General features: G+C 43.5%; 1 protein-coding gene across 2 annotated transcripts in view; it reads right to left on the reverse strand.

Moving 5' to 3' along the window:
* LOC148113430 (uncharacterized) overlaps positions 1-24,853 on the reverse strand; it is an 80,999-nt gene that overhangs the window by 39,884 nt on the left and 16,262 nt on the right. For both annotated transcript variants that reach the window (XR_015728233.1, XM_087871302.1), the window contains exon 3: positions 21,465-21,615. Coding sequence is in view for 1 of the 2 variants with exons in the window: in XM_087871302.1 (XP_087727428.1) it covers positions 21,465-21,615 (151 nt within the window). In the remaining variant the exon portion in view is untranslated. The remainder of the gene's footprint in view (positions 1-21,464; positions 21,616-24,853) is intronic.

Consider the following 24,853-nt stretch of genomic DNA (forward strand, 5'->3'; position numbering starts at 1 on the left):
TCTGCCTTCCACACTGAGTTAAGACGATATCTTTCTCCTGAATAGTTCACCACCAGTCCAGCTGGAACCTCCCATCTGTACTATATCTGACGTTTTCTCAGTTCTTCCACCAGAAAGGTGTTATCCCTTCTGGCTCTCAACATTTTGGGGGGGATTTCTTTCAATATTAAAACCTCCTGCCCCTGCACTTGAAGTTTATTTTTAAAGGTAACTTGTAAGATTTTGTTGCATATTCTCCTTTTTGTAAAATAGACTACAATGTCTCTTGGTAGATGTTTCTGTCTGGCAATCCATGAATTGACACGGTAAATTTTGTCAATTTGCCATTCAAGATTTGCTTTTTGATCTCCCGTTATCTGTGCAATTGCTCCTGAAAAGATCTCTCTCAAATTCTCTTGCTTATTTTCTTTGAGGCCTCTTATTCTCAAAGCAAATTCCATATCTCTATATTGTATCATTATCACATCAGCCTCAGCCCTTTCCATCTTGTTCTGGACCACTCCCATTTTATTTTCCAAGTTCTCATTAGACTGCTTAATTTCTTTCACCTTTTCATCTATTGCTTCAATATAGCCTGCCAGACCTTGAACTGCCATGATAATATCTTCTCTAATTTCTTGATTACATTTTTGAATAATCTCTTTAATTTGAACTATCTCTTCAGCAACATCTCGGATTTTATCCTCAAACGTTGAAGCAATTTTTTTTTCTATAACAGAGGCTTGTGTTTTAAGGACTTCCTACAACATTTCTAGTGTTAATATTGGTGATTCCATTGGAACAGAGAGAGATTGCAATTTGGATGTTTGAGCTGGCGAAGTCCCAGCACTTTTGGTAACAATAGTCTTTACTTGTTTTGAAGCCATTTTTAGTTTCCAATTTAATTTTTTTTTTTAGCAGCCGGACCACAAATCCACCAACTCCAAAAATTCCCAGTCTTTAAATAATGTCAATCCTTTTTTTAAAAAAAAGTCACTGCTGTAGTCTTTTTAGCCTTAATCTTCTTTTTTCTTTAAAGCAAAAATCTCTAGTTTTGAACAGGGGCTACCAGCGCTAAACAAAACTTTCCTCTTTAACTTTCGCTTTCATGCCCCATTAAAGTTCAATCGCCATCTTGGTTTCACTTTTTCCCCTTAATGAATCAGAAGGAAGTAATACACATTTGGAGTTAAAATTCAGTACTTGCAAATCTGATCTCTCCTGAGTTTGCTCAGCCTGCTTCTGAATGATGTTTATTCCAAGCATTGTTTGCAGCGGTGGTCGTGGCGTCTTCTTCTGCTTAAAGCAGAAACATCCCAGATCCAGAGCTCTGTCGGGCTTCCAGGGAGCTCTCATCCTTCGAGCCCCAGTATTGTTCCTGGGACTCCTTGGGGAGCTCTACCTATGCCTGTCTGCTCTCTTCCTCCCCTTTTCCTGGGGAGAAAGTTTTCCAGCTGATTTGCGCTGTTCTAGCAGCTTTACGAGATCGCAGGGCTGGCGCTCACAAAAGGAGCATCTTCGGTGCCTGCGGTGCCACCGAAAGTCTGGATGGCATCCTTTTTTATGGTATGACAAAAATAAGATGCACAGTTACTTCCAAAGACACTATGTAAGAAATGCATTATTATTAGTATGGGAGAATGTTAGAGATAAATATTATTTGAAAATACCAATATGGTTATCTACAATGAAAGCGTTAATACATCCAAATATTATTAATATGGGGACTATTCTTAGATATAAAGATATACTAACAGATAAGGGGGAATTGAAAAAGAAACAAGAAATAGAATAAGGGATTGAAATGGATTGGTATATGCAATTACAAATACAAACAAGGTATGAAAAAGATGCTAAATTGTATGGTTTTTACTTGGAAATGACAGAGCTTGATGAGATACTCATAGGAACAGTTGAAAAAATGATTTAAAAACTATATAATTACTTAGGGAGTATTAGAAGAAGAACAGGTAAAAGAAACAGTGATAGCATGGGCTAAGAATTTTGGATAAACAATTGAGTTAGAAAAATGGCAGCAAATATGGGAAAGAAATTACAAATTAACCATGTCCACAGCATATAAAGAAAATCAATACAATGTTCTATAGATGGCACATGGCACCTGAAAAATTGGCAAAAATGTTTAAAGATAAATCAGCTATCATATCAATGGTTAGAGAAGAGATATATATAAAAATTTAGATAATTGATGAATTAATATAAACATAAGAAATTTGGGAAGAATGATGTAACAATCTAAATGAAAATATAAAGGGGACTTCTGGTTGGCGCCGCAGGGATACAGACGGAGAATTAGCGGGCTCTTTGGAGCCCTGCAAAAATCCCGTCTGCCAAGCCCCCGCCAGTAGGTCTTTGGACCTACTCTGTCCTGTAGGGACAGGGGGATAGAGAGGGACTCCTCAGATGGCCGAAAGGAACGGGAAGGTTCCTCGGGGTCGGAGGCTTGCCCTCTGCGCTGGTGGTGGTGGAACAGCAGCCATGGTGGCTGCCCTGAGACCGCAGCAACCGGGATACAAGAATGTGCAGGAGGAGAAGAGGAGAAGCGGGGAGTGGAGCTGGGAGTTTGCATGCCGGGTGAGTGGACATCAACCCAGGCAGGAACTGCCCATAAACTCTGAATTACAATTAGTCTGCCCCTGCCTTAACAGCGGCTGAGAACTTTTGGGGCACAAAGAGAAAAGACCTGTTGGTGGAAAACATAAATTACTGACTTTTTGGAAATGTTTGACTACAGATATTAGATTTCATTTAAGAGAAGTAAAATATAGATTTGAGGTAATAGGTTTTAGGATTGAGGAATATATATGAAATATTGATTGTTAAAATGATAAAGATTTTTATGCGAGGAACCCTGGATCTTAGCACCAGCATATTTCATACATTAACAAGCCCGCTGGTGGCCTCAGTGTCCCTTTCCTCCCTGTGGCTCTAATTCTTAAAAATGTTGGGTTCTCCCATGAACGCTGGGAGAAAGAGAGTCCAATTGTGAGGGCAGGCTTTTCCAAGGCCGGTCCTAGAGAGAGATAGAGATCAATGTACCTTTCCTCCCCATGGCTCTAATTCTTTGCTATCTTGAGATGGGCTTTTATTTTGTTGGCCTAAGGGCAGAGGAAGGGGGAAGGGATTCGGAATGGTATGTAGGAAATCTGTCTCTGCAGCATCCATTGCTTGCCAGTGGCAAGCAATGAGGCAATGGCAGCAAACAAGCGCACTGGGCCTCGAGAACTGTAGGGAAGGCAGGCAAGTGTGCTGGGCAATGTGGGAGGCAGCTAGGCCAGGATTCGGGCCTTGCTGCTTGCAGTCACTCACCCAGACAGATCAGGGCAGCTCAGCTGGGCCATGTGGAGAGCACCGTGTGGGATGTAGCCAAAGGCAGGCAAGCTGGCTGGCCCTCAGAAACTGTGTGGTCAAGGCAAGCCAGAGAGGCAGACAAGAGACCAGCAGCGGCTATGCCAGGTGAGCGGACGAGATCACGTACCTGGCTCCCTGCCACGTGGCAACAGCCCTGCCCGAGCTACTCAATGTCATCGCCGCGGTGGCGGTTGATACCCCTAAGGTTATGGTCATGGGGGATTTCAACCTGCCGTCCGTGGGCGAGACGTCAGAGATGGCTCGGGAGTTCATGGCTTCCATGACAGCTATGGACCTGACCCAGTTAATTCATGGCCCTACCCACACAGGGGGAAACACGCTGGATCTGGTTTTTGTCTCTGGACAGTGGTTGAGGGATCTTGATATAGGGGATATAGTTACTGAACCCTTGTCATGGTCAGATCACTCTCTCCTTCGTCTCGACTTTCGAACCGCTGCACCCCGCCGCAGGGAGGCGGAGCCGGTAAGATGGTTCCGCCCCAGGCGCCTGATGGAATCTGACAGATTCCAGACGGAGCTTGGGCCATTTCCTGAGGTTCTGGCACACGCCTCGACTGGAGACCTGGTGGCCGCCTGGGATAGGGCGGCTGCTGGTGCTCTGGATCGGGTCGTGCCTTTGCGGCCTCTGACCCGGCGCTGATCTCAATTGGCTCCTTGGTTTACTGAGGAGCTGAGGGAGTTGAAGCGCCGGAAAAGATGCCTAGAGAGTAGTTGGAGGGCCAGTCTTCTTGAATCTGACCAGACACTAGTAAGATCCCACATTAGGAATTACTTAGTGGCGATAAAAGCAGCGAAATGTAGCTATTTTGCTGCTCTTATTGCGTCATCAGATAATCGCCCGGCCGCCCTTTTTAGGGTGACCCGCTCCCTGCTCCACCAGGAAGCGCGGGAGGACCCCTTGGAGGGTAGAGCCCAGGATTTTGTTCAGTATCTGTATGACAAAATCACTCAGATTCGGGAAGATTTGGACTCTGACTGGGTAGTCTCAGGGGGAGAGACAGGGGCAGGTCTTGAGAATGTTATCTGGGATGAGTTTGATCCTGTGACCCCTGAGGACGTGGACAGGATTCTGGGTAGACTGAACGCGACCACTTGTTTATTGGACCCGTGTCCTTCCTGGCTAGTACTGGCTTCCCGGGAAGTGACACGAGGCTGGCTCCAGGGGATTATAAATGCTTCGTTGAGTGAGGGTGACTTTCCCGCCACCTTGAAAGAGGCGGTGGTGAGGCCTCTCCTCAAGAAGCCTTCCCTGGACCCGGCAATGTTGGTAAATTATCGTCCAGTCTCCAATCTTCGCTTTGTTGCAAAGGTTGTTGAGAGTGTGGTCGCGCAACAGCTCCCCCAGCACCTGGATGAAACGACGTATCTGGATCCGTTCCAGTCGGGCTTCAGGCCCAGGTACAGCACGGAAACGGCATTGGTCGCGTTGGTTGATGATCTCTGGAGGGCTCGGGACAGGGGGTGCTCCTCTGTCCTGGTCCTGTTAGATCTCTCAGCGGCTTTTGATACCATCGACCATGGTATCATGCTGCACCGGTTGGAAGAGTTGGGGGTGGGAGGCACTGTGTTGCGGTGGTTCTCCTCCTTTCTCTCTGACCGGTCGCAGTCTGTGTTGACAGGGGGACAGAGGTCGACCCCGAGGCCCCTCATATGTGGGGTGCCGCAAGGGTCGGTCCTCTCGCCTCTCCTGTTCAACATTTATGTGAAGCCGCTGCGCGAGATCATCCGTGGTTTCGGGGTGGAGTACCATCAGTACGCTGACGACACCCAGCTGTACATCTCCACCCCGGATCACCCCAACGATGCCCTTGAAGTGATGTCCCGGTGCCTGGAGGCCGTACGGATCTGGATGGGGAGGAACAGGCTCAGGCTCAACCCATCCAAGACTGAGTGGCTGTGGTTTCCGACGTCCCGATATAGTCAGTTGACGCCATCACTGACTATTGGGGGTGAATCATTGGCCCCCACGGAGAGGGCTCGCAACTTGGGCGTCCTCCTGGATTCACGGCTGTCTTTAGAAGAGCACTTGACGGCCGTGACCGGGAGGATTTTTCATCAGGTTCGCCTGATTCGCCAGTTGCGTCCCTTTCTGGATCGGGACTCTTTACGCACAGTCACTCATGCCCTTGTCACCTCCCGCCTGGACTATTGCAATGCTCTCTACATGGGGCTCCCCTTGAGGAGCACCCGGAGGCTCCAACTGGCGCAGAGTGCGGCCGCGCGGGTGGTAATGGGAGCGACATGGCGTTCCCATGTAACACCTCTCCTGCGCGAGCTGCACTGGCTCCCGGTGGTCTTCCGGATGCGCTTCAAGGTTTTGGTTACCACCTTTAAAGCGCTCCATGGCTTAGGACCTGGGTACTTGCGGGACCGCCTACTACCACCAATAGCCTCCCACCGGCCGGTACGCTCCCATAGAGAGGGGCTCCTCCGGGTGCCGTCAGCCAAACAATGCCGACTGGCGGCCCCCAGGGGGAGAGCCTTCTCTGTGGGGGCACCTACTATCTGGAACGAGCTCCCCCCAGAGATACGGAGAATCCCAGATCTGCGCACCTTCCGCCGCGCCTTAAAGACCTTACTATTTCACCAGGCCGGCCTGGCCTAATTTTTCCCCCTCTTTTATAAAAGATTTTTAAAATTTTAAACATCTTTTAGTATTTATATATTCAATTTTAAATTGGTTTTAAAAGTTTGGGGTTTTAAATTTGTCGGGGCCAAAATTATTTAATTTGATTTTATTCTATTTTTTAAATTTTGTATTGTATGTGTTTTTATTGTTTGGCTGTGCACCGCCCTGAGTCCTTCGGGAGTAGGGCGGTATAGAAATCTAATAAATGAAATAATAAATGAAATGAAATGAAACCCACCGAACCCACCCCCCTCCCAGAAACCTTTAAAACCTTATCTAAAAATTTCCCCCAAAAACCCCACAACCCCCTCCTCGCCGCATGCCACCTCTCGGGATTCCAAAATCCGTCATCAAGGTAGGCCCTCGATAGTGAGAAGGGCCAAACCTGCGAGAGGGGGGAGTCTCGCAGCGCAAGCAGGTCAGCAGCCGTAAACATCGCACAAAACAGAGATGGAGAGTCAACTGGTCAGGGCTTCACCAGATCATCCAATAATACTGGGTCAAAGTAGATCTTCATATCAGGAGCTGGTTCACTGCCCTCTCACGACAGTGAAAGGGGCCAGTGACATTCCCCCACGTCTGAAGGATAATTATCCCAGTCACCCTCTCACAGTGCCTGGGGCAGATGACATCGATGATAAAGTCACAATAGTCCATCCTTTCATCTGGCGGATGACAAACAGCCCCCTCAGTACCTGCACACCATTTGGCCCAGTTCTCCTCCAGTTTGGGGTCGTACAAGAAGCCAGCAATTTGTAAAGTTATTAAAGACAATGATGATAATCCCACAGGCACAAGTTCTTCCCTGGGGCGAGAGTAGGGATAGCAGACAAAAAACCCAGTCCAAGTCCAAGGGTGGGTGGCTATCAAAGGCCAACACCCACCCATACCTGGGGGAAGAAGGGGGGAGGAGAAGCCACCCAAGGCGACCAATAGAGCCCTGGTCAGCCTCCCGCCTCTCCTGTCCCAAACTCCCCAAATCCCCAGTCTCAGCTCTGATGACAAACAAACCCCGGATAACAGGGGTCAAGGCTCAAAAAAGAGCAGATCGTAATCCTGAGGGCAAGGCTGTCCGTATTCCCCCATCCACCTGCTGCAAGCTCTTTCCTCAGCCGGATGATCCGTGGCTGCCATTGCCTTCCGCCGCCGCCGCCGTCACCACTGCCGCCGCCGGCTCGCAACCGGCACCCTGGGCTCCCCATGGCGCCTCCAGGACCCCCGAAAAACATCCGGAGAACGATCCAGAGATCCCTGAGGGGCGAAGGGATGAAGGGCACCTCCAAGCCGCCGCCGCCGCATAGCAACGCCGACCGCCGCCGAACGCTCCGGCTTCCACTCCTCCCGGCGCTGACAAGCCGGAAACAGCTGTTTTTAGCAGGCCGCCGCCCCATCTCCCGCGGTGGCTTCAAACAGTGTGTCCCACCCTGCCCTGATATTCCAGAGGGCGAAAAAGCCCTCAGCAGGCAGGGCGGGCATTCCCCTCATTGGGACTGGAGCCGGAGATAGTTAAAGCGGCTCCCGAAGACCCCTGACACCAGCGACCTCTCCATCTCCTCAGCGGAGCTCAGCCGACCGCCGCCATCTTGGGATACGCCAGAAATAATGACTGGACAGGGCAGGGTGGGCAGGGTGGGGTGGGCAGGGCCAGCCACAATTTTTACAACCGGTTTGCCCAAACCAGCCAGACCAGCTGAATCCCACCACTGCTGATCACCTGTGTTGAGAGTGTATGTGAGTATTGTGTGAATATGTAGCCTAGTTGGGCAACAATACTTACAGCAACTTGAGTAGCCCAGTTGGGCATAGTAACCTGAACAGCCTTGTTGGACATAGTTATTTGAATAGCCTTGTTGGGCATAGCTTATTGTAGTAAGATAACGTTGAAATTAGACAAGTATATGTACAAATATAAAGAACTAATTACACTTACTGTAATTGCACACTTGCTTTGCTTTTTGTCTGAATAACACAAGAATAAAAGAACTATTGGAAATTTTTATTTTGAGTGGCTTGAACTCAATTTTATGACATAATTACGGCTCTGGAATCTAGACAGGACAATATATGTTTTAGGATTCCAGTCTCACTGTCCTTCCTATTCTAGATCTAGATATATATCCACATTATATCTACAATATATACACCCATCTATCATCTGTCTGTCTGTCTGTCTGTCTGTCTGTCTGTCTGTCTGTCTGTCTATCTATCTATCTATCTATCTATCTATCTATCTATCTATCATCTATCTATCATTTCTCTTCATTTTTATTATTTTGCATACTGTTTCCTATTGTGAATATTTTATGTTTTATGACTTAGAATATACACTCTAATGCTGACATTGTTGTGTGTGTATGTATGTGTATACACACGCAGATACACATACACATATACATCAGTGGTGGGTTTAAATTTTTTTTACTACCGGTTCTGTGGGTGTGGCTTGGTGGGCGTGGCATGGCTTCGAGGGTGTGGCTTGGTGGGCATGGCAGGGGAAGGATACTGTAAAATCTCCATTCCCACCCCACTCCAGGGGAAGGAAACTGTAAAATCTCCATTCCCACCCCCCTCCAGGGAAAAGTTACTGCAAAATCCTCTTTTCCTCCTGATCAGCTGGGACTTGGGAGGCAGAGAATAGATGGGGGCAGGGCCAGTCAGAATTTTTACTACCAGTTCTCCGAACTACTCAAAATTTCCGTTAGCGGTTCTCCAGAACTGGCCCAAACCTGCTGCAACCCACCTCTGATATACATATACATATTAGTAAAACTCTTCTTTTTGTCAATTAGCCAAAATGGTACATCATAGGGCAACATTTTTAAAATCAAGGTACCTCAAATTCACTAAATGAAAGCATGTATAGAAAATATGTGATACATTACTCTTGTGTAATTGAAATTTTAAGGCTCCCCCCCCGTTGTATTCAAAAGCATGTTACCACTGCAGTACCACCACAGCCACATGATTGTGATTTCCAATGTACCCATCCATCTTGCCCACAAGCAAAGTTAATGGAAAAGCCAGCAGGAAGATAGAAGTCACTCCCATTCCCTGTAAGGTCCTGCCTCTACTCCCTGTTCAAGAAAGTATGAACTCTTGAGATAGCAGCATTTCACAAGTAATCTTTTATTGAAAGGAAGTGATTGCAAGACAAAAGCAAAGCAAGCTCTAAGTTTCCATTAGGCAATTCTGTTAGGATAAAGGAGTTAGAAACCCCTCCCCTCAGTCTGCTGTTGAATGAGCCAATCCACAGGTGTGAAGATGTGGAAATCACTGTCCTGGGAAGGAGATAAGGAACTGTTCCCAGGCGCTTCTTTCAGGAGGCTTCAGAACTGAGGCAAAACAGATGGCCCTTCCCCCCTTACACATTCCTCCAAAGGTAATCAAAGTACAGGGCAGATAGGTGTCAGAGCTAGGGTTATAAACTAAGGGATTACAGGATATGCAGGAAACAGGAAGAGGGCAATAAGTGAATAAAGGGATCCAGGCCCCCTCCCCACAGAAATGGTAGTATCATGGTAGGGATCTGACATGCTGCCCCCACCCCCCCAAAAAAAATGAAAGGTCCACCTGTAAAGGAAACAAAAAGAGAAGCAATGTTAGTTAGTTGGGTTTGTCAGGGTACCGCAAGTGGAATTTCTTTAGTAATGCAGGAGCTCTAAAATGTTTTTTAGCCACCCACTCATTCTGGGAGGGGGTTAAATGCTTCTAGGCTACTAAATATTGCATGGAGCCGTGGTGTGTGTGAGAGTCTAGGATTTCCTTGATCTCAAAGTGTTATTTCCCCTCAATCATAATCGGAGTCGAAGGAACATCTGCAGGTGGCCTTAGAGGCGAGATAATTTCTGGCTTCAGTTGGTTGCAGAGAAACACTGGATGGACCTGCTTAAGTGTTTAGGGAGGAGTAATTCCATGGTTACTGGGTTAATGATCCTAATGATAGGGAAAGGTCCTATGAACTTAGGTCCCAACTATTTGGTGGATTGCAAGGACTGTATTTGGTGGACTGAATTTGGTGGATAAGCAGACCTTATTGCCTATTTTGAAAGGTTTTGGCTCTGTTCTTTTTTGATCGGCTTGAGCTTTAAAAGTGGCCCTAGCCTCACTTGTATGCAAAGGGCAGGAGGTCTGTCCCGTTATCTTGCTGATAATTAATAAAACATCTCAAATATTGTTCTAGAACACTGTTCAGTCTCTTTGTGGTCAGATGGTGGGAGGAGCTTAGGCCCTGGCCAGGAGGCCCAGAAAAGCTTTCCAGAACTTTGAAGTGAACTGAACCCCCCCCCCCCCGATCAGATATTATCCTTTGTGAGGGCCCATGCAATCAATAAATGGGCTGTTGGAACATTTTGACAAGTGCCTTGGCAGTGGGAATTCTTTGGCAGGAGATAAAATGGGCCTGCTTGGAGAACAGGTCCGTTATGACCAAATGACGGTATTCCCCCCCACTTTCTGGCAGCTCTACAATAAAATCCATAGAGATCTCTCTCCAGGGTTCTGCAGGCTCGGCCATGGTTTGTAAGAGTCTAGGGTTTTTTTCCTGCCTTCTTTTAGCTGCTGCGCAAGCAGGGCAACTGACAACGTAGTTCTCTATGTCTTTCTTAAGGGATGGACAACAGAATTGTCTTTTTATAAGGTGCAGGGTTTTTACAAACCTGAAGTGGCCAGCCAGTTTGGAGTCATGGCATACCTTCATGAGAGGAAGACTCTGGCTAGCTGGAATGTATAATTTTCCCCCTACCCAAACCAGGTCATCTTTAAGCAAACAGGTATTTTTATGGGCTTGGAACCAATCATCATTAAGTAGGGCTTGTTTAAACTCCTGAACATTGGCATTGTCTGTTAGAAGGTCCTGTTTGGCTTGGGATCCTGTTTGGCTGCCAGCTGGGAGGCTGGGAGCAGAGGTTTGATCATTTCAGGTTTTCCACTATTATATTATGGTTTTCTGGACAGTGCGCCTGCTAGAAAATTCTTTCCCCCAGGAAAATATTTGAGGCTGAAGTCAAAACGCTTAAAATATTGAGCCCAGAGCACTTGTTTTGGGGAGCGTTTCCACAGGGTCTTAAGGGCCTCCAGATTTTTATGATCAGTCCACACCTTGAAAGGGATTTTGTTTCTCTCTAGGAAATGTCTCCAGGTAAGGAGAGCCCATTGTATTGCATATGCCTCTTTCTCCCAGATAGCCCATCTTTGTTCAGTGTCTGTTAATTTTTTTAGATGTGTAGGCACAGGGTTGTAGTTGGCCCTGTTCATTTTCTTGGAGTAGAATGGCCCCAACAGCCATGTCTCTGTGGTCTTCCTGTATGACAAAAGGTTTTTCTGAGTCTGGGTGCTTTAGGATGGGTTCAGCTGAGAATAATTGTTTCAGTTTCTCAAATTCCGCCTGGCATTACATAGTCCAGTTTAGGGGCTGTTTCAGCTGTGGCTTGTCCCCACTTTTGTTTTCAAAAGGTTAGTGATGAGGAGTGCAATTTGCACAAAAGCTGGGATAAATTGTCAATAGAAGTTTGCAAACCCCAGGAAACTCTGCAGTTGCTTGCGCGTGCGGGGAGGGGCCCAGTCAATCACTGCTTGCACTTTCCCTTGGTCCATCTCCATGCCCTCATGGGATATTTGGTATCCCAGGTAGTCTGTCTAATCCTGGTGGAATTCACATTTAGACAGTTTTTCATAAAGCTTAGCAGCGCGGAACTTGTTTAGGACCGCCCAGACAAGTTTTATGTGCTCAATTTTGGTTTTGGTGTATATTAAAATGTCATCTAAACACACCAGAATCCCTTTGTATAGGTGCTCATGGAGCACCTCATTTATGAGTTGCACGAACACAGAGGCAGCGCCTTGTAGTCCAAATGGGAGCACTTTGAATTGATAGCACCCTAAGGGGGTGTTAAAAGCTGTTTTCCATTTGTCCCCTTCCCTAATCCTGATTCAGTAGTAAGCCTCTCTTAGGTCCAGTTTTGAAAAGATTTTCCCCTTGGAGAGGTGGGCTAGCATGTCCTTCATGAGGGAAAGGGGGTACACATTTTCTACGCTTGCATTGTTTAAATTTCTATAATCTACACATAAGCATAAAGACCCATCTTTTTTTCTTGGAACAGCACTGAGATGGCAATTTTTGGTCGCGTTGGTTCAATGAAACCCCTAGCCAGGTTCTTATCTATGAAGATCCTCAATTCCTTGAGTTCTCTGGGGGACATGCTATACATCTTGGGTTTTGGTAGTTCGGCACCTGGGAGGATTTTGATGGAGCAGTCTGTGGGATGGGGGAGCTCATCGGAGCCCTCTTCACTAAACACCAGAGTTGGGCTAAGAGTTTTACTCTTTTTCTCCCACTGGGGATGAATAGTTTTAGGGGTAGGGTGAGCGGTTCAATTGGTTCACTTACCAGTGGGTCATCTTCAGGGTCACTTTTGGACAGGCTGGGTCCTTCCCTGGTGATGCCGGAGTCCCTTTCCCCAACTTTGCGAGCCTCTACAGCCTCTCCACTTCTCAGTGCGTTGTCTTTTCTGCATGGGTTGGTTTTAGCAGGCTTTCCACCTGACAAGTGTTCAGGTTTCCTGGCAGGGGTTTTCCAACAGCATTCAACTGCATGGTGACCTTCCTTCCCGCACTTGAAACAGGTGGATGATCTCAGTGCTAGGGTGGTTTGTGGCTTGGATACCTCCTGCTTCTCCTGGGATGGGGATCTCTTCCAAGCTGTCCTGGCCCGGTACTGGTTCCTTGCCAGGTCGATCTCTACTTCTTCGGCTAGGATATACCATTCATGTAGGCAGTTTGTAGCCCCTTTGGCTAGGCAGGCCTGGTGGAGGTCATTGTTCAGGCCATCCCTGAAACAGCACACTAGGATGTCTTCCAGCCAGTCTACCCTGCAGGCGAGGACTTGGAATTCCTCGGTGTATTCAGCCACCAGCCGGTAGCCCTGTTTCATGGTTCTGATGCAGTTGTGGGCTTTCCAGTCCTCCAGGAGGTCATCGAACCAGCGGTGAAAAGCGATCATAAACCAGTTAAAATTTCTCAGCTCAGGAGCTTTGGCATTTTGGAGGCACACCATCCATCAGGCCGCCACCCCTTCTAAGGCCAAGGTGACAACTCAGACTCGGGCACCCTGGGTTTGGAAATCCTGCCGGTACTCTTACATGTATGTGAGGACATGCACCAGGAAGAACCCCAGTTGTGGGTTGCCATCATACTATACTCCCAAAGTTAGTATACTATACTATAGAGCCTATAGTATACAGCCTATAGTATACTATACTATACAGCCAATGAAGTTATCATTGGCTGGGTTTGTAGCCATTGGGTCTGGGGTGATGGTACTGGCTCCCTTAGCTGCCACTGCAGCCTCACCCTCCCTCTGGCGAGGATGCAGCTCCCCCCAGACTTAGAGGTTCTCAAAAGCTTGCATGACATGTCTTTTGAGTTGATCATCCCTGGCTGGTTGCTCTTCTTGGTCTGACAGGGCTTCCAGCTCACGTTTCCAGCCCAGTTGTTGGCTGCTGTGGGTAAGGATGACTCCTCTGTTTCTGCCATCCCAGTTGTCTTTCTTCCCCACTCTGATTGACCACCTGAGCTTTGTGGAGCCTTCCAGAAGAGCTTCGATGCCTTTGATGGGGCAGGTTGAACTGGCATCTGGCTGGGTGGTGGTAGAGGTCTCAACCCAGTATTCTGCCTCCCCTTGCTTGCCACTCTATTCAGACATTATTTGCAGGGTGCCCTCAGTAGAATGAATTTGCTTCTCTGGGTTGACCACTTTTGCAGAGCCTGCTTTATGTAAAGTCTCGCCTCTCCTTCCTGTTCAAGAAAGCATGGACTCCCGAAACTTTAGATGGTAGCAAAACAACAACAACAACAACAACAACAACCCTGTGTGGAGCTATAGAAACCCAATATTATTGTTGCTGTAAGGCAGCAGTTCTCAACCTGGGGGTTGCGACCCCTTTGGGGGTCGAACGGCCATTTCACAGGGGTCACCAAAGCCCTCTATTGCCTCCCCCCTGTGCCTTCACTCACCCTCACCCTCTGCCGGATCGCCGTTCGCTGTTCGCTTATCCCGCCCACTCCCAATCTATTGCTGCCTCCTGAGTCCCAGCTGATGGCTAGAGGGAAAAAACCTGTTTAAATTCTTGCCGCGGGGCTTCAAAGGGCTGCCCTACAGCTGATCAGTGTTAAAAGAACACAAATGAGTAGATCGGTGCCTGCAGAAATAGAAAAAACAGCCCCTTTCAGCTTCAGCATAGGTTAATTACCACAAGTTGATTAGATCGGCCTCCCAACTCTCAGCTGATTTGCTCTCAGCTGTTTTGCGCAGGGGTCTGTTCTCTGTTGCTAGCTGCAAAGAACTGGAGCAGATTTTTTTCCCCTAGCTATGCTGAAAAAGTGAAACTGAAAGTAAAGCAGGGTCTTTGCTGCAATGTGACAAAATGAGGCAGAGAGAGATTTCTTTTTCTTTTTCCTCACCAAAAAAGGTAGGTGCAAAACTGCAAACAATGAGAAATTTAGGGCAAAAGAGGAGGTTCAAGATTTTAAAACACAAAAGAAAAAAAGCTCTATTTTAACTAGGGAATTGTAATAATTGAAATACTATTAATTGCATATTGTATTGAAAGCAGAAATGGTTAAGTTGTGGTTTGGAGGAATATATGGGGGAAATTATTTGGTTTATTATTATTGGTAAATATAATTAATTGATTTGTAAGAAATTGGATTGCATGGAAATAATTGGAATATTCAATGTTCATATTGATTAATATACAAAAAGATAGTTATATAACTAATTGATTTATATTAAAATGTTGAATTTGTATTAAACAACTGTATTACATAATTACATAATTAACCAATGTGAGGATGGATATAAAAATAGATGACAATGTGAAGGGGTATAATATAGAATAGAAGGGAAAAATTGAATTTGATTAAGATAACAGATGAGGATGAAGGGTAATATTGGTTTTTTAAAAAAATAGATGAGGAATAAATATGGCAAAAAGGAAATATAGAAATTGTAAATTTAATTGAAATGACTAAACACTGTTTAAATTTGTGAACCGGCCAAATACTCTGTTCAAAGAAAATACATTGTATGTTTGTATGTGTGTTTCTAATTATTGCTATTTATTCATATTTGTTCTCTTTTATTCTTTAAAGTTTAACCATTCATTCTTTATCTTAATATCTTTATATTTGTTTGGGGTTGCCTTTCTTCCCTTTCAGCTTTTTTATTGTACAGCAATCCTTCTCCCCAACCTACCACCTCTCTCTTTTCTTTCCTTCTTACTTTCTCTTCCCCCGCTCTTCTTCTCCTCCCTACTTCCTCTTCCTTTCTCCTTCTCCTCCTCTCTTCCTCCCTCTCTTACCCTCCCTCCAACTCTAATTTCCCTTCCCTTCCTTCATCCCTCTCTATTGCTGTATCCTTTTATGCCTATGGACTACTCAGAGGGCTGAAAAAGTTATTTTTGACTGGTCCTCGCACTTTTGACCAGTCCTCGAACTTACGACTGTCCTCACATTTTACGTTTTTGCCTTATCTTGTCACCATGGTGAAGAGAAGCAGTGATGAAATGAGTGACACGGTTGTTAAGAATGCTACCATGGGCATAAATGATGACCAGTCATAAGTGCGAAGACCGGTCAAAAGTGTGAGGACCTGTCAGAAATCACTTTTTTCAGCCTTCTGGGTAGTCCTTTTGTGCACATGGACTACTCAGAGGGCTGAAAAAGTTATTTTTGACTGGTCCTCGCACTTTTGACCAGTCCTCGAACTTACGACTGTCCTCACATTTTACATTTTTTGCCCTATCTTATCACCATGGTGAAGAGAAGCAGTTGTGAAATGAGTGACATGGCTGTTAAGAATGCTGCACAGGCATAAATGTGAGGAAGGTCGTAAGTGTGAGGACCAGTCAAAAGTGCGAGGACCTGTCAGAAATCACTTTTTTCAGCCCTCTAAGTAGTCCCTATACACATAGCCATGGCCATCCGGTCACATGACCAGCTAGCCACGCCCACCCAGTCACATGACCTCCAAGCCACGCCCACAAAATAAGCCACGCCCACAGAACCGGTAGTAAAATAATTTAGAACCCACCCCTGGTTGGGGATCACCACAACGTGAAGAACTGTATTAAAGGGTCGCGGCATTAGAAAGGTTGAGAACCACTGCTGTAAGGTCTTGCCTCTACTCCCCATTCAAGGTTTCCCCCATATGCCGCAGAGGGCTGGCCACCACTCCTCCACCATGAGGGTCACGCCGCATCACACCAAGAACCCCGAGCTGGCCACACCACCTTTCCCTCTGCCCAGCTACCTGCTGGCTAATTTAAAGGCTGACTGTCTGACCAAGCCTTTTGCTCAGAGGTGGCATGATCTCACAACAATTATTGAAGGTTTTCCTGCCAAGGAACTTTATGCCATTTTTCCTTGGCTGGTAGAGAACATTTTTGGCAGTTTAGATGGCATCATTTCTGGATGGAACCTCCGCTACCTACAAGACAGAACAAGCTACACCAAGTACAACATGGTCCTGGACTTCCTGTCCTTCCCCAATGATGAAGTTGGTTTACAAGCTCCAAGCTGAGGGATATAGTTACGAGTTCCCCGTCTCCCACCTTCCTCACCCAGTGAAAACTTCCATTCAAGAACAGATTTTACCAGAATGTTCATTATATCACAACGAAGACCAGTTCCCTCCCACTGGGGGCCTGAATTTAAACCTGATTCTTAATCCCTATGAATTTTTTTTAAAAAATTTGATTTATATGCCGTCCTTCTCTGAAGACTCAGGGCGGCTTACAATGTGCTCAGCAATAGCCTTCATCCTTTTGTATATTTATACAAAGTCAGCTTATTGCCCCCACAAACTGGGTCCTCATTTCACCTACCTTAGAAAGGATGGAAGGCTGAGTCAACCTTGAGCCTTGGCGAGATTCGAACCCTGCAGTAATTGCAGGCAGCTGGTCTTAATAACCAGCTTAATAACAGGGTGCCTTAAACCCCTGTACTACCAAGGCTCTTCCTTTCAAGAAAGTACAAACTCTTGAGATAGCAGCATTTCATAAGGAATCTTTTATTGAAAGGAAGTGATTGCAAGACAAAAGCAAAGTAGGCTTTAAGTTCCCCTTAGGCAATTCCATTAGGATAAAGGAGTTAGAAACCCCTCCCCTCAGTCTGATGTTGAATAAGCCAATCCACAGGTGCAAAGATGTTGTGGAAACGGTCATCTTGGGAAGGAGATAAGGAACTGTTCCCAGGCACTTCTTTTAGGGGGCTTCAGAACTGAGGCAAAACAGATGGCCCTCTCCCCTTACACATTCCCCCAAAGGTAAATCAAAGCACAGGGCAGATAGATGTCTGAGCTATGACAGATCTGACATTCCCGCTGCTTTTTTTGCCTTCCTGTAATTATTCTTTTTATCTCCTTAGGTTAGTAAATATTAACAAAGGAAGATAAGTTTAGCTAGTATTTATATGTAATTATCTAAAGTTCTTACAGAGATAGATAGATGGATGGATGGATGGATGGATGGATGGATGGATGGATGGATGACAGGAGAGAGAGGGGGGGGGAGGATGATGGTATGGTTGCTCAGCAATTAAGATGCTGGACTTGTCACCTGGAAAACTGGCAGCCCAGGTTTGAAACTTGAGCTACACATGACAGGGTGAGCTCCTGCCAACCTATCAGTTTAAAACCATACAAATGCAAGTAGATAAATAGGTACTACTTAGGTGGGAAGATAACAACACTCTATGATGTCATGCTGGCCACATGACCATGGAAATGTCTTTGGACAGTGCTGTCTCAATGGCCTTGAAATGGAGATGAACACCCCTACAGTAGGTCACAACTAGCAGAGTAAAATCTGAAGACATCTTTACATTTATATATAGATATATGTATACTTTACTTTCTACCTCAGGATGCTTGCAAATCCATCTTAGACTACAGTCCTGTGCAGACTAGAAAACAAAACCACTGAACTAAATGGAATTTACTGCTAAGTAGATATGTTTATATGTCTGTCTGTCTATCTCATCTATATGTATGTATTGTATATATGTATGTGTGTCTACGTCTATCTATCTATCTATCTATCTATCTATCTATCTATCTATCTATCATCCATCTACTATCTACTATCAATCTATCCACACGCACACGCACACGCACACACACACACACACATGTGCATGGATACGCACACTATCTGCAATCCCATACAATACTTCGCATTAATGCCTTCTGGACAAGGTGCATTTTAATTGTTTCTGGAAACAATTCAAACTTGAAATCAAACTTGAGACTTGATAAAAACTTACACAAGCTTCTGTTGATATATTCTTGAAACAGGATATTAGAAACTTGTCGTTATCTATGAAATATTGATGATATTAATTGACAATGGATCTTTAAACTGTAATTTAAAGAATTCTTGATATCTTTTTTTGACAATTTTTTGTGATCATATATTGAGATCTTCACAGAGTTATATATATACACACACCCATATACACACAGACATATAGGGAGAAATTTAAGAAAATATATATTCTTAAGTTTATAAATATATAAGTGTAATGTGGCTGTGTTTGTTATAAACTTTACTTTCTACCCCAGGATGCTTGCTAGACAAATCCATCTTAGGCAACAGTCCTATGCAAACTGGAAAACAAAACCACTAAACTAAATGGAATTTACTACTAAGTAGATATGTATCTGAGGGGCTTGCAGCACTGATGATGTTACCTAGTTTGGATAATAAAATGTCTGCAAGAAAACAGCCAAGGTCAGAGAGCACCAAGGAGCCCTCATTTCAACCCTGAACTACAAATATTTTTCTTTATAGATATGTATCCATCTGGTATCTAAAAGTTTATCTCTTGTTTCAGAGCACTGAAATAATCTTTAAAACTGAAAAAGAACCAATGGCTCAAAAGCAGAAAAATGCTTTTGAGCCATTGTAATTCCAGAAGAGTAGCAGAAGAGTAGCAGGTAAGCTTTGTGGATTGAAAACAATAGTCTTTGGGCATTTTTCTATTATTAGCAGAAAACAAAACACATCACTTAAAAATGAAATCCATAACAATGTATAATTAAATATATATATAATCATACAGAGATTTCACTCATAAAGTAGTATGTTTTGTTTCATGCTAAGAAGTATCAGCAATTTGTTATAAAATGGGTTCTTCATTTTCTTTCATCACTGTTCTACATAATCGCCTGCTTTTTTCTCAGCACTACTGACTGCTGAAGTATTGGCTACTTGACATGAGATGTTCTCTGCAAGCTCATAATTAATGTAATAGCCTGACTGTGTTTGCACATTTTCATCATATCCAAATATGTCTAAACATTTCAGTTGTAAATAATGTCTAATATCCCACATAAAAATTGCAAAGTCTTGACATAAAATCTTTCACATATCAGCTGTTGGGAATCCTGCCAAAATTGGAAATATTTAAAAAATGTAATATTTGTGTGGGACTTAAAGTTGACTTATGGATTCTAAAGTAAAGCATTTATTAGTTAACATATGGCAGGGACATAAACAGTTTTCATGGTTATTATTAATTTTATTTTATGTCATGACAAGTTTTTTTTAAAAAACCCACAAATGTTGAAAGGAAAAAAAACAAAAAACCCAATAAGCAATAACAAATTAAATCAATAAAAAGAAAAAAAGTAATAATGAACAGAAAAAAATCCAACCTAAGTGGACTGACATGTATATCAGACGATTAACAGTAAATAAAAGTTTCTAGCTATGGCAGAGAAGGACCATTTTCTGATTCCCAATATTCCTTGATAGAATCTGTAGCATGCCCGACCTGCCTACCTGAATTGGATACACAGAAACAACTAGGAGAAGATATCCCTAGATAAACAAAACAACTTAGGAAGTGTACAGTCAGCTATCTATCCTACATTGTTAATTTCAATAAAATGTATTTTAGATTGAGGGGTCCTTCATGGTCTCTGATCTTGCAAGCATTTTAGATTAAATGTGAAAGAATGCTGCATTTTTAAAGTATCTTTATGGCACTTGGTCAGTAAATATTCATTTGGTGGCATTAGTTAGGATTTCAAATTTTAAAACAGGCATTTTTATTCTCTGTTCTTAAAAAAATTAATTTGATTTGTCTCCCTGATGTTAAGCAATAAATTAGAATCCATTCTTGTTTGGTCAGTGTCTCCTGAAAACAGAAGAGACATACTGAATCACTAATAAATAATTCACAGACTTGAAGCTTTTTGAAGGAGACAATTGTTAAAAGCTGAAGGCTTTCTGTTCAACTATTCACCTTGCCTTGCTTCAGGTCAGACAGAGCACAGAAAACAGATCAAAACTGGCAATCCAATTGGTGTAAAGGGGCCTCCCTTTTTCTTCATTTTAGCCAGCTCATCACATTAAATTATTCATATCATCCCAAATCATATTAAGAGATTCAGAGATATCTCAGTTTGACTGCTGACTACTATAGCCATTTGCAGGGGGTAATTTTCACTACTTGAGAAATATTTGGCAACAGAAGCTTCTGCAGTCCTATGTTAACTTGGCAGCTCCATATCAAAAACTATAAATGAAACAGTAATGCAGACAGAGTTCAAGTGAATGGCTGGTATGTATATGTAAGGACAGACAGGGCCAGGGAGGGGAGATGCAGCTCCCCTCAACCTACAAGGTGGTCCCCCTTTGCTTCACCACCCCTCCAAGGTGGCTATGGCTTCAAATGAAGCCCCTGACAGGGAGAGCTCGGAACGGACCCACGGAGGTCATGGATCTTGCTTCCAAAGTTGCTGGAAGTTCAACCGGAAGCCTCCTCATCTGAAGACTAGGAGCAGCGGCAGTTAAAATGGCTGACATGAAGCCAGGGAACAGCCAGAAACAATAAGTTTGTGCAGGAGGAGTGAAATGGTGAATGGTTTGTCATCTGGGTAAGAAAAGATTTACAGCTGAAGCCGGACCCCCCAAAAAATTTAAGGGGAATACCTTTTAGAACAATTTGTTACAGCGGCATGTAACTATTGTGAAAAAGCATATTGGAAATTTAAAGAAGTAAATATATCTTTAAAAAGAAAATTAAGTTGGAAATGGAATCCCCAAAACAAAAGGTGTGATATTAAGAAGGCATATTAAGATGCTGGAACTATAAACCTACCTTTTCTTCAATTAATTTGCCATAAGTAACAGAGTTATAAGTTAAACTAAGCAAGAGAAATAAATTGGACTTGGCAAAATAAAAGCTGAGTGGCAGCAGAGTCAAAATAAAAGCAGAGAGGCAGCAGAGTGAAATAAAGAGCGCCATCTGCTGATGATAGTGATTTTTTGCAACTTGGCAATAAATATTGAAATGAACGGAAATAACTGTTGAACTATACATATTTACCTTCTAACCACTGGAGATCGGAATATTAAAAAATAATTTTGTGGACTTCCGGCGGGGCTCCGCTTGTTCATACCTGATTTTTTGTGTTTTGAGGCTTCTACGGGCAGCTTGGATCTTGGAGAGATCGGTGAGGTAGAGGGGTTTCCTCGGAGTTTGATCGGGGAGTAGTGCAACCTCCTGTTTGGCAAGAGGAGCCCTCTGGATATAGACAGAAGAAATCCACCCTGAGAATGGCAAAAGAAGGGCTGCATAAAAATCTTGGTTCACATAGGAAGAACCTGGCTAAAGAGAAATATGCATAAAGTCCTACGAAAAAAAAGAAAAGAAAACAAATACTGTACCTTTACAAGGAGGATACATGGGATGAGGGTGTGGTTAACTGATGTGGACTAATAAGTCCGAAATAGATCTATCTTAGTCTCCTTAGTCTCCCAATGGGCAGCAGGGTGCTTGCTGGCTGCCTGAAAAAAGCCTAATAACTAGTGGATTGTGATTTCACTGAATTAGGGCTGCATATAAATCTTGGTTTATGTAGGAAGAACCTGGCTAAGGAGAAATACATATATATATGTATATATAGTCTCCTTAGTGTATATATAGTCTCCTTAGTCTCCCAATGGGCAGCAGGGTGCTTGCTGGCTGCCTGAAAAAAGCCTAGAAACTAGTGGATTGTGATTTCACTGAACTAGGGCTGCTTAAAAATCTTGGTTTACATAGGAAGAACCTGGCTAAAGAGAAATACACATAAAGGCCTATTAAAAGAAAAGAAATATATATAAGGTATATTGAAATATTTATATATTAATATATCTATACTTATATACTCACTGAAATATTTATAATTGTATATTTATATATATTTATTGGAATATTTATAGATCTATACCTATATATTTACTGAAACATTTATAAGCTATATTAACTTTTGCTGACCTTTATACTCAGACACAGTTATATATATTTAGATCTGCATATTTATATATTTTTATTCAATCATAAGACAAACAGTATTGGAGATTATCGGGACATTAAGTCAGAAGTATAACTATTGAACATAATTGTAAGTTCCCTTTTTATAATATCTATATAACACTGTAGTATATATATAGTAATATACTTAAGGCTGATAGTTGTAATTGAACTTTAAGAAAGGAGTGCATTTAAGAATTATTTATTATTAATTATTTATCAATTAATTAATTGTTAGAAATTGGCAATAAATCAACCAATGCCTATATCAAGAGATTAACAGAAGGTATTATAACAATTGTATGGAAAGAATTTAGAGGAATTAAGGAAGGATAGAGATTGAAAGAGAGGAATAGAAGAATATGGTTGATTATATGATACTGCGGAAAAATTTCTTTAAAAATATTAAAATGACAAGCACAACTACCACAGTCACTAAAATAGGGAGGGGGGAATAACTTCAATAACAGCTTCCCCCTCAGGATCAAGATCTTGTTCTGCCCCAGCTACGGATCCCAGAGAATGCAGCACACACAAACTATAAACCAAACTCAATTTACTTACAAACGTAGTTTTTTACAAATACAGGCTGTTAACTAAAATGTCCTTAACAACCTGCCAGAAATTCCACAGAAAGATAAAGTCTTACAAGAGTTGGCAAAAAGCCCAGAAGCAAGGTTTGCAAAGAAAATCCAGATTCAATGATCATCGAGAGAACATGCGTTGTTTTCTGCAGCTTTTTAGAAGCTGTGTGCAAACTTAAATAGGCTAAGGGTGTGGCCAATTAGCCCCAAACCTTACTCTCAAGGAGACCTCCTCCTGAGTAACCATTCCTGCCTTTTGGCAGCTCTGCATGCTTGTGCATTGAGAAGAGGTTCCTCCACTTCATCCTCTTCACTTAAAGGAGCCTCTGGAGGTTCTGAAGGGCCTGGCTGAATCCCTGCCTCTGGCACCACATCTTCTTCAGCCTCCTCACTGTCCGACTCGAGCGCCGGCTGCACAGGCTGCTGGCGTGACACCACACCAGTCTCCTCATCATCGGGATCAGCAACAATTCGCGCAAGCCGCTGGTGAGCCACAACAGATCTGTGGAAGCTATGTTAGGAGGCAAAAAATCTGGCTCTACCGTTAATCTACAGAATATGCAGTCAACTCTATTGGCAATACAGGAAACGGTGCTCAAAATGCAGGAGGTTATGACAAATGATCACGAAGACATTAAAAATGATATGGGAGAAGTTAAGGGGGAGATACATAAGCTAGATGATGAAATTGGCACAATGCAAGAGATGATAACTAAAAATGAACAAAAGATAAAGATGTTAGAGGTTAAAACAGAGCATATGGAAAAAATTAGATATAGTAACAAATAGAATGGTGGCAGAACATAGGGAATTAGAAGAAGCTATAGTGAATCTGGAGATGGAAAAATCAATGTTTTACCTCCTTTTTCAAAACATTCTGGAAAGCAAAGAAGAAGAACTCCCTTAACTGACAGCTGAACATCTAGCGGAACCACTGCAAAAAAGTAAACAGGAGCTGGAAAACGAAATTGATGAAGCATACAGGATCCATACGAACTATGCATGGAGGCATAAATTCCTGAGAGAAGTTCTTGTGAAATTTGTGAGAAAGAAAACCAGAGATGAAGTATACAGTAAAACAAGATACAGTAAAACACCCCCCCCCCAATGTATAAAGGAAAAGAGATTATAGTGTTGAAACAGAAGAATAAGAGAACAAAGATGATGTTACCACTTCGTCTCCACTCAGCTGTAAAAAATATAGAGTTATGTTTTGATGGCTCATCTTAGAGGGGATTTTATAACATGGCAAGAGAAGAAATTCCGGATTGACACCTTGGAAAAAGCACAGGAATTCTTCAACCATTATATAAATGGTGAGGATGAACAAGATAGTAGAGAGGAAGGAGAAAGTAAAAGCCAGGAAGATCAGATATCTGAGGAAAAAATCACGGAACAAGATACAAGAGATCAGAAGGAAATAGAACGTCAGGCAAGAGAAGGAGCCAGAACTAGAGCACAAACCAAGAACAGAGCAAGGAGAGGACTAAGACCAACAGACAAATAATAGGATGGAAGATGAAATAAAGATGCTATCACTAAACATGAATGGCATCAATTCACTTGTTGAATACTGAGCGCAGACAGAGGACACAGGACACGTCTGGCAGTGCAAACAGCTTTATTCAGCTCTAGTACAGCAATGGCAATCTGAGCCGTGGCAGCCCTTTTTAAAACGGAGCTGTCCGCAGCTTCAGCCACTGATGCACATTGAATTTTCCTGCTCTATCTACTGGCTCCTGATTGGTTCCTGTACCCATCTATTCAACTGAACTGTGCAGGTCAAGTCATGCCCAAAAGCGACCTGCCTACTTGCGTGATTACATTGTCTGAACAGAGCCTGATTGGTCAGTGCCACCCTAGAGGGGAGGAGTGTTAAGTGTTGTGGCCCATCTATTCCTCCCCTTTA

Source organism: Pantherophis guttatus, chromosome 5, assembly GCF_059756535.1.
Source record: "Pantherophis guttatus breed Tessera chromosome 5, ASM5975653v1, whole genome shotgun sequence".
Taxonomy (NCBI): domain Eukaryota; kingdom Metazoa; phylum Chordata; class Lepidosauria; order Squamata; family Colubridae; genus Pantherophis; species Pantherophis guttatus.